The 14,274-nt window shown below is 59.0% G+C and overlaps 1 protein-coding gene across 2 annotated transcripts in view; it reads left to right on the top strand.

Annotated features, from left to right (window-relative positions):
• Positions 1-11,558: 11,558 nt before the first annotated feature.
• JAKMIP1 (janus kinase and microtubule interacting protein 1) overlaps positions 11,559-14,274 on the top strand; it is a 68,508-nt gene continuing 65,792 nt past the window's right edge. For both annotated transcript variants that reach the window (XM_062212670.1, XM_062212671.1), the window contains exon 1: positions 11,559-11,687. In XM_062212670.1, coding sequence (XP_062068654.1) covers positions 11,559-11,687 — 129 coding nt within the window. The remainder of the gene's footprint in view (positions 11,688-14,274) is intronic.

Below are 14,274 nucleotides of genomic sequence, written 5' to 3'. Positions count from 1 at the left end.
TTTGTCTTCCTTTTTTTTTTTTAAATTTATTTATTCGAAAGTCAGAGAGGGGAGAGAGAGGGGGGTGGAGGTATCGAGATCTTCATTTGTTGGTCACTCCTCAGATGGCTGCAATGGCCAGGGCTGGGCCAGGCTGGAGCCAGGAGCTTCATCTTGGTCTCCCATGGGAGTGGCAGGGGCCCAAGCACTTGGGCCATTTTCCACTGCTCTTCCCAGGCCACTGACAGGGAGCTGGATCAGAAGTGGAGTAGTCGGGACTAGAACTGGGATGCCGCTAAGCCACAACCACCCCCTTCCCCTTGTCTTCCATTCTTTTCCTTCTGCGGTTGTAATATGTTTCCATTTTCTTTTCTTTCTGGATGTAGCACTTGTACTTCTTCTTTTTTTTTTTTTTAAAGATGTATTTATTTAATTGAAAGAGTTATACAGAGAAAGGGGGGGGGGTCTTCCATCCGATGGTTCACTCTCCAATTGGCTGCAATGGCTGGAGCTGTGCCGATCTGAAGCCAGGAGCCAGAAGCTTCTTCCGGGTCTCCCACGTGGGTGCAGGGGCCCAAGGGCTTGGGCCATCTTCTATTTTCCCAGGCCATAGCAAAAAAGTGGATTGGAAGTGGAACAGCTTGGTCTCGAACTGACACACATATGGGATGCTGATGCTTCGGCCAGAGCTTTAACCCACTGTGCCACAGCGCCGGCCCCGACAAATACTTAAAGTTTTTTTTTGTCTGAGTTGTTACATGTCTTTTTTACTCACTTTTGGAGGCTAATTTCAATACAGGATTCTAGGATGGAAGGTTTAATTTTTTTTCTCTAAAACTCTCACATATTTTTCCCTTTCTTGCTTGCGTGGTTTCTAAGGGAAGCCAAATATAATTATTCCCTTGCTTTTCTGTAGGGAAGGATTTTGTCTGCCTTGAACTTATTTCTGGATTTTCTCTTTCTCTCTGGTTTTCTAAGATTTGAATATGATTTGCCTGCACGCAGCTTGTTTTTTTTTTTTTTTTTGCATATATCCTGCCTGATACTTTCTGAGCTACGTGGATGTGTGCCTGACTCCCCTGAGCTTTTCTGTGTGGAGGTTTCATTGACATCTTCAAGCTCGCCGACCCTGCCCAGCTGTGACCAGTCAACAAGCCCAGCGAAGACCATCCCGTCTCTCAGTCTTTTTGATTTCTAGCATTTCTGTTATTTCTTTTTCCTTTCCCAGAATTTCTATTTCTGCTGCACCCATCTGTCCCCGCGTGTTGTCTGCTCTCCCATCGGAGCCCTCAGCATGTTCATCATAGCTGTTTCAAAGCTGTCGTGTGGCCGTTCCAACATCCGCGCCGTGTCTGAGTCTGGTTTTGATGGTTAAATTCTGTCTCTTCAGGCCAGGTTTCCTGCCCGTTGGGGTGCTGCTGGGCGACTTTGTCGGTGGTGGTGGTAACAGCCAAACGTGATGTACTTGTGCAGAGGAGCCTGGCTTGGTTGCCGGGGAGGTTTCTTCCCTGGCGAGCTGGCATTCTCTCTTCCTGCCTGTCTCCCTCTCTAAATTTGGGGGCATTGAGTTTTCCTAGGGTCTCAGGTCTCTGATGGAGCTAAGGAAAATGGTCCATTTTTGTTCTGTTGAACTTAACCTTGTGTGATGGGGAGATGTGACTTCATGTTCCTCACGCTGGGCCGGAAACGCTAAGTTGGATTCCGCCCCGCCTGCGTCCCCACCTCCTTTCCTCTCTCCCTCCCTCCTCTGTAGGGCCCCCTCCTCCCTGGTGGGCAGGACTTTGGGGCAGGTGGCTACACAGTGCTGCCCTGACTGGAAGTTCCCCTGGGGGTCTTGATGGGGAGTGGCGTGGGGTGTGGACCGCGGCTCGGGGCTCCTGGTGGTGAGGCTGGTGTTGCAGTCTGCCAGCTCCAGAGAGGCCTCTGCTCCGAGGTTGGCTGTGCTTTTCTTCTTCGGGACCCTGAGAGGAGGGTTGTTTTAGCACTCCAGGGCCCTCTCCTGTGCTGGGTCTGACTGTGGCTGTGTCGCCTGTAGCCCTGCACATGGTTCTGAGCTTCTGAGATAAGCGTGCTGGTCCTGTGACTAGAGGTGGTGACAGGCGATGCTGCCAGCCAAGGGAGGCGTTTGACCTCACGCTGCTTTTCTAGGGGCGGAAGTGGTGGCCCATGGAGAAACCTCATTACAACCTAGGGGGTTGGGTTCGTGACGTTTCCTCCCCTCGGGTGTCTGGAGACACTGAGCAGAGGTGGGGCTGCAGGAACCTTGGGCGAGAGAGGCCCGCCTGGGGCATAGGAGGGCATCGGAGGCGTGGAGCGAGCTGGTGCTGCCCAAGAGATGGAGTGGTGTGCTCGCCCACCAGAGCTGCTCTCTGAGCCCCGGAGGCCTGTGGTTACAGACGCTCGCAGACCACGTGCGCACAGTGCTCTGTCCAAGAGCAAGGCCGCGGACACCTGGTGGTGAGGCCCAGGGCCATATTTAACCATGGGGGTACCCCGCTGGCCTGGGGCGGGGTCAGCTGGTAGGTGCGCCACGCCCACCGTCAGGCAGTCCCATCCCTGTCCATGCGCCACAGGGCCATCTCACTCTGCAGAGTGGGGGTCATTTTGCCCAGGACTCCGGGCCTGTGTGTCCCTGCATCCCTTGTGTGCTGCTGCCTGAACTCTGTGCGTGTGAGACGCGACCTGGGGCTCCGGGGGACGTGGAGCCAGGGTGATCCCACAGCTCGGCCGACGCCTTGGAGAGCTCCTGATGGGACTGAGCCTCTGCTGCAGGTCAGGCGCGTTGCTTGGCCCCTGAGACGCGAGTCGCCTAGGAGGGGCAGGAGGAGCTGGGGTGCAGCAGGGCCACTGCAGGTGGACCAGCAGGGGTGCGTTTCCTGGGGTCTCTGATGCACTGGGGCCCTGGCTGATTGTTTTGTTATTGTTGTTTTCAATGATTATTATATTCTTTCTTTAAAGAACTGTTTATTTTCATTTATTTGAAAGGCAGAGGAGAGAGACTGAGAGGGGGCTTCCATCTGCTGGTTCACTCCCCAAATGCCCACAGCAGCCAGGCTGGGCCAGGCTGAAGTCGGGAGCCCAGAACTCTGTCCGGGTCTCTTGTGTGGGTGCGGGAACCCAAATACTGCTGCTCCCAGGGTGCAGATTAGGAGGAAGCTGGATTGGAAGATGAGGAGCCGGGTCTCAAACTCAGGTACTCAGACATGGGATGCGGGTGCTACCGCGGTGACTTGTCCTCTGCCCCCAGTGCCCGCCCCGTGAGTGACGTTTCCTTTACATGCTAGGGTATGACGGCAGACTTGGTTCGAGAGGTGCCTTCTGTGGCCATGGGCAGGTGGCTGGGAGGAGGAGCGGCAGAGAGGCTGGGCGGGGCTGCAGGCGGCAAGGCTGGGGGTGGAAGGGCCGCTGGGGGTATCGGGCAGCTTTCAGGTGGGGCTTGGGGAGGAGCGAGCGCTGGCCCCTGTCTGCCCACCCGCGGTGGGGTGTCATCCGGGAGACGGTAAGTACGTCCTTCGCTTTCCTCTCCGCTTGAAGGCCAGCTGGGTGTCCTGCCGTGGGGACCGATTCCCAGGCCACGAGATTGGGCCCGATGCCCGTGAGGATGCCGGAGGCGGCTGCTTGATATTCACCCCCTGGGGATAACTCCCACAGGCCACTTAGCGGGAAGGGGCAGGTTCTCCTCTCCCTGCTGGGCCACCACCCCCTCTGTGACCCCAGGCAGGCCCCTGACCTGCGTGGGCCTCCATTTGCCCATCCCCTGTGGCCATCCTGACTGCTGGCCTCGCCCTCCTGGAGATGTGTGGTCAGGCAGTGGTGGCTGCAGGCCCTTCCCTGGGAGCTAGGGCCTCGGGAAAGGACTCCTGGGGGAGGCGTGGCCTGGCCTGAGTATGGAGACCGTAGGCAGGTGGCCCTGTGAGACCGGGGGAGGCACAGGCAGACATGGCCTCTGAGAGACGCATCCCCTCCAGGGCCACCAAGTGCAGACTGCGTCCTCCGAGTGTGTTTTCCCTGCGAGCCGGGTCCATTCGTTTCCTGGGGCTGCCGTGAAGAGCGACCGGACCTGTGTGCTAACCAGGAACGGACCCTTCCGGAGGCCAGAAGTCCAAAACCGCGGCGCTGGCAGGGTCTCCCCCCTGAGCAGCTGTGGGGGGATCCTCCCGGCCTCCCCCAGCCTCTGGTGGCTGTGGCAGTCCTTGGTTTCCGTGGTTTGTGGCTGCACCCCTCCCTGTCTTCTCTGTCTATGTGCCTTCTACGTGGCCTGAATCCGTGTGTCTCCTCCCCATGCCTTTTTTTTTTTTTTTTTTTTTTTTGGACAGGCAGAGTTAGACAGTGAGAGAGACAGAGAAAGGTCTTCCTTCTGTTGGTTCACCCCCCAAATGGCTGCTATGGCCGGCGCGCTGTGCTGATCTGAAGCTAGGAGCCAGGTGCTTCCTCCTGGTCTCCCATGAGGATGCAGGGCCCAAGCACTTGGGCCATCCTCCACTGCACTCCCGGGCCACAGCAGAGAGCTGGACTGGAAGAGGGGCAACCGGGACTAGAACCTGGGGTGCCGGCACCACAGGCAGAGGATTAGCCCAGTGAGCCATGACACTGGCCTTTTTTTTTTTTTTTTAAGATTTATTTATTTATTTTTTTCTTGAGAGAGTTACAGAGAGGCAGAGGCAAAGAGAGAGAGAGAGAAGTCTTCCATCCACTGGTTCACTCCCCAGGTGGCTACAACAGCCCAGGCTGGGCCAATCCAAAGCCAGGAGCCAGGAGCTTCTTCTGGGTCTCCCACGTGGGTGCAGGGGCCCAAGGACTTGGACCATCTTCCACTGCTTTCCCAGACCACAGCAGAGAGCTGGATCGAAAGTGGAGCAGCTGGGACTAGAACTGGCGCTCATATGGGATGCCGGCACTGCAGGCAGCAGCTTTACCCGTTATGCCACAGCACTGGCCCCTCTCCCCATGTCTTTTAGAGGGCCGCTCCTCATTGGATTTAGACACACCCTAATGCAAGACCATCTCATTTCAAGATTCTTATTATATCTGCAAGGATCGTTTTTTCCCAATAAGTGCATGCTTACGGGTTCTGGGGAGTGGGACATGAACGTGGAGTTTGGGTGCTACCGTTAAGCTCACTGCAGTCACCATCGCCAACAGCCAACACACGTGTTTCTGGACATGCTACTCCCCCAGAGCTCTCGCTCTTCACTCCCTGAGCCTGGATCCGGGGTCCTGATCTTCTGCTGCTTCCAGAACCTGTCACTGAGAAGCCTTTTGCAGTGAGCCTGAGATGGCCAGGTGAGGCCCTGGCACCCAGTGGGCTACTGTGGAAGGTTCTGGAATCAGGTAGGAGTGGACTGGGTCAAGCGAAGGGCCTGGCACATACCTGAAGCTTGGTGATAGCCACCTCCTGGGTACAGCTTCTCTCAAAACCCCCATCTCCAGATGTTACCCCACCACACCCTGGTCCAGCCAAGCTCCTCTGTGTGGTCTGTGCGCCAGCAGGCCGACTGCTCTGTGAACAGCGCGGTGGAAGGAGCAAGGCTGGACCGTGCCGCCTGTGTGCCAGGCAGAGACGGTTTCTGCATCACCGTGCACCCTTGGCGTCTGGCCGTCAGCACCCAAGTTTCAGAGCTGTGTGCGTCCACACGTGGGCCTGCAAGGCATCCCCGAGCGGCACTTAAGCTGCACCCAGGACTGACGGTGGGTGCACAGCCTGTGTGGTCGCACCGGGCCTCCACCCAGGGCCTTTCTCTCTTGCTGCAGTGCTGTGCCGTCGCCCGCACTCGTGTTCCATCAGGGAGCCGCACCGAGCGGCAGGTTGTGTGGCCGGCGTCGACTCAGTGCACGGTCTGCATTCCCTAGGAGGTCTGGCCCTTTGCTCGTCTTCCCCTGACCCACCCTGCCCCCGCCAACCTGTGACTTTGGTGACAGAGGCTGAGTACCTCTTATCTAAAGTGCTGGCGCCAGCAGGATTTTGGATCTTGAAATGTTGGCATAGACCCAAATGTTGGCACAGACCTAATGAGGTATGTTGGGGATGGAACCCAAGTCTACACATGACATTCACTTGTGTTTCCTAAGCCTGAGAGTAACGTGAAGTGGTATCTTCAGTGTACCTGTGTTGGGACTACCCCTTGCCTCGTGAGGTCAGGCGTGGCATTGTCCATCTGTGGCGCCATCCCGGTGCTCAGAAAGCTTTGGATTCGGAGCATTTTGGATTTTGGGTTTTCAGGTGGGGGCGCTCAGCTTGTGTTTGGTAGAGGAGCCTTCAGGCCCTGCCTCCTCTGTCCTTGAGCGCCGCCAAGCCACAGTTCATGTCCATGGTCGTGTCTCTGCCTGGGAGGTTCTGGGACACCGAGAGCCTTGGGGGTCCTCCACTGCATCCCGGAGCTGCTGGCGGCCGGGTGTCCTTCGTGACTTCCCGAGTGACCATTCTCGGCTCTGATCGCTCTCCTGCGTGGCATGGAACTGTCTCATCTCCACCTCGCCAGCTGAGCTTCTGTCTGGCTCCTTTGCCAGCAGTGGCCCCAAAGGAAAATCCCCTGGCACAGAGTGGCCACCAGCCCATCTCAGGCAGGAGGGTGGTCTGCTGGTGCTCTCGTGGCTGTGGAGGCTGATCCCAGGGATGCAGTGGCCCCGTGAGCCTCGGGCCGGGATGGCCACGGTTTGTCTGTGGCCGAGCCCACTGCGAGCCCCGAGGTGGACTTGGCCAGAGCCAGTGGGCCCAGTCCCCTCCTGTGTCCTGTCCACCCCTGCCCTGACGGAGGCCTCATGCTGCCAGGTGCTGAGGCTGGGTGTTGAGAGCTGGGAAGTGAGGATTGGATTTGGATTTTAGCCACAGTTCCTGGTCACAGAAATTCTAGTGTGCCCCCGCCTTTGCTGGCCACTGGAGCATCCTCTGACCGGCCTCGGAGGATGGCCGGAGGACCCTCCTCATTGCAGAGGAGCCCTGTCCCACGCTCCGTGGGCAGGGATGCCACATGGGGACACCGGGAAGACGCAGGACACAGGCCTGCCGGGTCCCCCGTGCATTAGCAATGCGAAGACGTCGCCGTAAAAACCCGAGAGGACAGGGTTCAGGGAGCTTCTGGAGCGCAAACAGTGGGGTTCTTGGAGAGGGGGGGCTTGTCCTACGTGGGCGGCTTTGCCTCTGTCTCCTCTAGCGTCCTGGACAGTGAGCCTCAAACACAAGCAGTTCCTCGAGTTCCGTGAGCGGCTCGAGCGGGTCCGTCAGACCTGAGGGAGGGATTGTGGGGCGCTGATGTGCAGCTCAGAGCACGGGGGGCACATCCTGGGGCCTGGGGTTGCCGTGGGAAGCTGGGGGCCTCTGGGGCCTGAGTCCTCACTGCGGGGTATGATGCTGCCTCCAGGTAGGGAGGTCAGACTGGAATCGGGACGCCTGGCGGGGGTCCACTGCTGAGCCCCGTGCTTGCTGGTGAGCAGCCCCCTCCCACCTGGGGGGGTCACTGAGTCTTGCGTGTGGGCTGTGGGGCAGGAGCAGAAGAAGAGATAAGAGATGGTTTCTCAGAGTGCGAGGCCTTGCATCGGCTCGGTAGGAGGCGCTCATCCTGGACACACTGAGCTTGGGCCCTGGGCTGGGCTCAGGGGAGGACACAGAGTTGTGCGGGGGCTGATGCCCGGAGCAGTCCTGGGCCCACAGCTGTGTGAGCTGCAGGAGGCTGCCCCGGCCCCCACAGGCCATCAGCTGCGCCATTCGGAGCCCAGGCCTGTTCGCTGTTTCTTTAGCTTTTTGCTTGGATCCTTCCCAGCTAAATGCAGGCGTTCTCCCTCAGCTTGCCTGGATGCCTTTAATTTGCAGCATTTTCCCTCAAAACCAGCCCTGGAAATAGAAAGCCGGATTTATCTGCGAGGGTGTAAAGAAGCAAACGAATGCCACTTGTGGTTGGGATGCCCAGATCATCACGTCCCCGCTCGGAGGTGTGGCTGTCTGCATCCCCAGGGGACGGCCTGGCGCCCCGCAGGTCCTCAGCAGACCCTGGTGATGAGTGAAGAGAAGGGGTCTTGAAAACTCCATGGAAAATGCTTGTGACAAAACTCGGCATGGGTTTCTATATTTTCTGCACCAGCATAAGCTTTTAATTCCATTTTCCACAGCGTTTTGGAAACATGCTTGTATCTCTGTCTCTGTCTCTGTCTCTGTCTGTCTCTCTCTCTCTCTCTCACACACACACACACACATTACAGTCACAGTGGTATTTGCCTTTTTATTCTGTTTTTTCGCCTTGCCCATGTGGAGTTTGCGGGCAGGGCTTTGATGTAGTTTACCTAATCCGTCCCTTCTGGATGGGCACGGACACGGCTGGAATGCAGGTCCTCGTCCTCCCATTAGGAAAGAATTCTGACGTGAGCAGAGAGAGGTGGTAAGCAGATGGCAGGGCGGAGCAGGGCAGTGCATCCGTCAGAGTGGGTGGGCACTCTGTAGATGGACTCTCAGGGTGCCCAGCCTGCATTCAGCCAGGGGCTTCGAAGGGTGTGGGGTCCAGGTCTTCCCACCACCCTCTTCTCCCAGACAAAGGTTTGCTGGGTGTGAAACAGTCGATGCTCCTCCTAAGGGTGCATTACCCAGCGTGATCGGACTGGGTAGCCCTCCTAATGCTTAGCAGAGAGAATTCTGGGGTGCTTTCCTTGAGGGGAAGATGGGGACCACCTACGAAGCTGTTGGGGCCGGGCAGGAGGACTCCTGTGGCATCCTGGGCTGCTTCCAAGGCGAGCTGCGGAGGCTGCGCACCCTTTCTGCAGGTGCTTTGTGTTCCTTAGGCCCCTCCCCCACATGGGCTGAGCCCTGTCCCCCTGCCTCATACTGGGATGGATATGCCCGTGTCTCTGAGAGGCCCTGTCTCTTGCTGGCTTCCGGAAGTGGCCCGGGATGGACTCCAGAGGAGCACGCTTCCTGTGCGGGTGGGGTTGGAAGAGCCTCCCGGCCCGCAGGGCCAGGCCAGGATGCACCTTAGCCATGCAGGCCGATTTCTGAGAACGCTGTGTGGAAACAGACAGGTGGGAGCTGGGGGGTGGATTATGGACGAAGTCCTAAGTCAGATCTAAACCAGTGCCGCGCCTGCTCAGCGGGGACAGGGCAGACCTGTGTGGAGTGCTGAGCGCCTCGGAACGGTCCCTCCCGGATTGCCGAGCAGCACCCATGTCTCCAACCTCCCTCTGCACCGCCGTCCAGGTTGTGCGTGTGGATGGGCATCCTGGTGCCCCAGATGCACACAGAGCGTCTGCAGCTGCTGGCGTTAGCCAGACCTTGCTCGGTCCTTCTCTGGGTCACGTCTCCTCTCCTGCCTGAGGCCACCCCACGGGCTGCCCCAGCCCACCCACAGCTGGGGTCTCGCCCACTCCGTGGCTGCATCCAACGTCCAGTGTCCAGTCCTCATCTTGACCTCTTAGGCGCCGCCCTCTCTTTGACCCTTCCTTCCGGAAGCACCGTTTTCTCTTAGCCGCTGGCTCTCCACTTCCTCCTCTGTCTGCAGGCTTCTTGGTGCTGGTCTCCGACCCCGGGCGACACTGCTCCTGCTGGGGTGCTGCCTGTTCCACTGTGCCCTCTTCCTCTGGGCGAGGTAATCGGCACCACCACTCACCGGCTGTGTGGCCTTCACTCACTCGCTTAGCCTCTCTGTGCCTCCACCTCCGAGGACAATGGGATGGGACTCCCAGCTCCTGTCCCAGGACGTGACACATTGAGGTGCCTTGGTTGATTTTCTATTCTTCTTCTTCTTCTTTTTTTTTTTTTAAAGACTTATTGATTTATTTGAAAGGCAGAGTTACAGAAAGGCAGAGAGAGAGAAGAGAAGAGAGAGAGAAGAGAGAGAGAGAGAGGTCTTCTGTCCACTGGTTCACTCCCCAGGTGGCCAAAACAGCCAGAGCCATGCTCATCCGAAGCCAGGAGCCTGGCGCTTCTTCGGGGTCTTGCACACAGGTGCAGGGGCCCAAGGGCTTGGGCCATCTTCTACTGCTTTCCCAGGCCATAGCAGGGAGCTGGATGAGAAGTGGAGCAGTCGGGATTTGAACTGGCATCCCCATGGGATGCTGGCACTGCCGGCGGGAGCTTAACCTGCTTCATGCTTTGAGCAGAGCCCAGGGACTCAGTTTTCTTTCTTTGTTTTTTTTTCCCAAAAAAACAATTTATTTATTTATTTGATGGGGGTTGGGGGAGAGAACCAAGGTGAGCCCCCATCTGCTGGCTCACCGCCCAAATGCTCATGATGGCTGGGGCTGCACCAGGCCAAAGCCAGGAAGCAGGAACTCAGTCCGGGTCTCCCACGTGGGTGTCAGGGACCCAAGAACTTGAGGCATCACCTGCTGTCTCCCAGGGTGCACACGGCAGGAATCCTGAGTGGAGGTGGGACTTGAACCCAGGCACTCTGATCAGGATGCAGGGTCATCATCACTCCCGCCCTGGCCATTGAGGTTATCTGGGGAGTGGACACTGGATGGAGACCTCTCTCGCTGTCTCCTTTTCTGGGAGTGGACACTGGTGGACCTCTCTCGCTGTCTCTCTCCTTTTCTGGGAGTGGACACTGGATGGAGACCTCTCTCGCTGTCTCCCTCCTTTTCCGGGGAGTGGACACTGGTGGACCTCTCTCGCTGTCTCTCTCCTTTTCTGGGAGTGGACACTGGATGGAGACCTCTCTCGCTGTCTCTCTCCTTTTCCGGGGAGTGGACACTGGATGGAGACCTCTCTCGCTGTCTCTCTCCTTTTCCGGGGAGTGGACACTGGATGGAGACCTCTCTCGCTGTCTCTCTCCTTTTCTGGGAGTGGACACTGGATGGAGACCTCTCTCGCTGTCTCTCTCCTTTTCCGGGGAGTGGACACTGGATGGAGACCTCTCTCGCTGTCTCTCTCCTTTTCCGGGGAGTGGACACTGGATGGAGACCTCTCTCGCTGTCTCCCTCCTTTTCTTGGAGTGGACACTGGATGGAGACCTCTCTCGCTGTCTCTCTCCTTTTCTGGGGAGTGGACACTGGATGGAGACCTCTCTCGCTGTCTCTCTCCTTTTCCGGGGAGTGGACGCTGGATGGAGACCTCTCTCGCTGTCTCCTTTTCCGGGGAGTGGACGCTGGATGGAGACCTCTCTCGCTGTCTCTCTCCTTTTCAAGTAGATGAAAGTAAGTAAACATTTAGGAAAGGGAATTGACCCCAGGTGCCTTAGGCTGTGGATGTTTGCAGACCGGGGTCTGTCAGTGCCAAGGGTCATCTCCTGGTGAAGGCAAGACCGGACTGAAGCCGCCCAAGTTGTGGGCCCCAGGAGCAGCACGTGGTGCTTGGTAGAAATGCTTGCTGTAACTTCCAAGGGAGTCTGGTGCTGCCCACCGTGAGACGCGCCAGCCAGTCAGTCCCGTGATCGGCAGGTGCTGCCCAGAGGTGCCCCTGGTCGGGGGAAGGCCAGGCCCGCCTTCCTGCTCCGCTAACCTGGTTTCCCTCCTGCCCCCAGGATCCCAAGTGATGGTGGTTTACGTGGAGGACCAAGCGAGCCCTGCGCGACTGGTTAGCACAGAGACTCTGGTGGCCACGCCTTCTGGTGGGCGGGCGTGAACCTCGGGCTCTCTCCGTTGGGACCCCCGGAGGAAGCATGTCTAAGAAAGGACGGAGCAAGGGCGAGAAGCCCGAGATGGAGACAGACGCCGTGCAGATGGCCAACGAGGAGCTGCGGGCCAAGCTGACCAGCATCCAGATCGAGTTCCAGCAGGAGAAAAGCAAGGTGGGCGGTGCGGGGCCTCTGGTGTAAAGAGGAGGGGTTGGGGGTACTCCAGACGGCATCGCCCTGGAGAGGGCGGTGTGCCACCTGCCGGCCGCAGCTTGCCCTGCTTTCAAATGGGTACAGTATCAGAGGTAGTGCAGAGACTGCTGGCTGTGAATCTGCCCCCACGCGCTGGCGTGGCCTTGGTCAAGCTGCTCACTCCCTGTGTACTAATGCCCCTAACGTGCAGGGTGGGGGCTCCTAGCAGTCCCTCCTGATGGGGCTGGGGTCAGGACGTTGTACAGGGTGCCTGGGACAGGCCTGGCGCCGTGTCCTGAGTGGTTTGATTCTCAGAGCTGTTCGGGAGAGTGCCCTGCTGGGCGCCAGCATGCTGTTGGGAGTGCGTTTAAAGCCAGCCCCCTGCCCAGCCTGTCACGTGGAGGCGTCTAGGCCTTGGACTCGCAGGGCCCTGGCTTCAGCACTCAGCTCGGCCCCAGCTGGCCTCAGGGTCTTGGGCGAGTGACTTAAAGTCGTTGATGCTCCGTGTTCTCCTCCTGCACTGGGCATCCTCACAGCTGCCAGAGAGACCCCAGATGATGGGCACAGGGAAGGCGTCGCTCGAGTCTGGTGCCCCGCACTGCCACAGTCCTTGCTGCTGGCTGGCTCTGGCTTGGGTGGCTTTGAGAGCAGGGCCGGCCGGGGCTGCGTGAGTCCCGAGAGGAGCCTCCCTCCGTGCTGAGCACAGAAATGGTGGGGGGAGTTTGGGGCTTGCGTGGGGGTGTCTGAGCAGGCAGGGGTCTGGCCTGGTCCAGGAGGCCCCGGCTGTAGCCCCAGGAGCGTGGGAGGAGACTTATGAGGCATTGCACAGGTGCCCCTGTCGTGAGAGCCAGGGCTCAGGGTGGGGTCCGCTTCAGAGGTGGGCAGTGGGCTGGGCCCTCGGTAGGACCCTGACTCAGGATGGCCGCACCCTGGCATGGGAGCAAGGCAGTGAAGCCTGGGACTCGGCAGGCGCCACCCCCCCCCCCCCGCCCCCACCGGCATCCCGAACTTCAGGCCTGGTGCAAGGCCCCGTCCCAGGCCCGGCTTCTGGTGTGCACACTCGCCCATGCCCTGCCCTGCTCGGGACGGGGGTCCCCTTGCTGGGGGTCCTTTGGGAGGGGCTGACAGCTGGGGGTGGGGGTGCCGGGGCTGGCAGGGCCCATCTGCAAGCAGCGGCGGCGGCTCAGTTGCAGAGGAAGCTGCACACCCAAGCCAGACTGCAGGGGCCATTCCACCCCTGCCACCTAACAGGCCAGGGAGCCACCTGCTGGGCTGTCCATCTGGTACACCGGGCACTGCTGCCTCCCGGGGCTGTTTGAGGAGTGAGTGAGAGTCACATCCACGGCCTGGCACTCCCTCTGGGCAGGGTGACATTTCTGTGTCTGTGGTGCAGTCACCACTAGGGGGTGGTGGTGGAGGGGGTCCTGACCTTGCATCCGCTCTCCAGGTGAGCAGACGGAGCGTGGGTGAGGACAGGTGCCCCGTGCGGGAGTCCGAGTGAGCTTGTTGGCTGTGCTGACGCAGCACCCCAGGTGGGCCCATGAATTCTAGAACTCTCCTGTATCTCAGTCCTGCACCCCAGGTGGGCCCATGAATTCCAGTCCTGCACCCCAGGCGGGCGCATGAATTCCAGAACTCTCCTCTGTCAGTCCTGCAGGCTGGCGCCCAGAGTCGAGGTGGCAGCAGGGCTGGTTCTGCCGAGGCCTCGGTCCTTGGCTTGTCTCCTCCCTGTGTCGTCTGTGGTCTCCTCGCTGTGCAAGGCTGAGTTCCCATCTCCTCTGCATATTGGGACACAGGCGGGGAGGATTAGGGTCCCCCTGATGGCCTCATTTGGCCGTAATCACAGCTCCACGTGCAGTCACATCCTGAGGCCCTGGAGGCTGGGACGCCTGCACATGAACTTCAGGTCAGCACAGCTGTAGCCTGTGGGACCCCTCCTGTCCCCCAGCCTGCCCCTTCCTTGGGACAAAAGGACATTGCCACTTGGATGTGCCCTAGCCGCCCGTTCTCTCAGTGCTGCCACCTTTGCGACCTCCTGGCCATCGTGAGAATTTCTGTTCCCAGAGGATTCTGCAGCGTGTTATTGGCTGGTGCGAGATTGTCTGCAGCGGCACTTGTGTCACTTGTGCAGGATCTTACAATAACCACGAATGCCCCATGGACGGAGGTATTTCAGCACAGGATCCCTGGAGGTCGTCCGTGTGTGTGCTCGTTCATTCATTCACACGTTCGTCCAGTGAGTCCCCCGCATGCCTGGGTGACAGGGGCTTGGAGGTGACTGGAAACTGCCCCTTTCCGTGTGCAGGCTGGGGCAGAGGTGTGCAGGGAGCTGGCGGTGCAGTGGCACTTTGCATCTGTGGTGCGAGGCCGCAGGGTCCCCGAAGGCTGCGCAGAGGCCGTCTGGGAGCTGCCTGCTGAGCGTTCTGCTAGTGGGACAGGAAGTGCTCGAGGCGGGCAGGTTGCAGGCCTGGCCAGGGAGACCCAGCGTGATGGAGGGAGAGCGGCCGAGGCCTGCATTCCTCCCCGAGTGGCCGTGCGGTGGTGCTGCTCCAAGTCCCTTCTCCACGCC

This window comes from Lepus europaeus, chromosome 16, assembly GCF_033115175.1.
Source record: "Lepus europaeus isolate LE1 chromosome 16, mLepTim1.pri, whole genome shotgun sequence".
Classification (NCBI taxonomy): Eukaryota; Metazoa; Chordata; class Mammalia; order Lagomorpha; family Leporidae; genus Lepus; species Lepus europaeus.
This window is presented reverse-complemented; position numbering and strand designations above follow the sequence as displayed.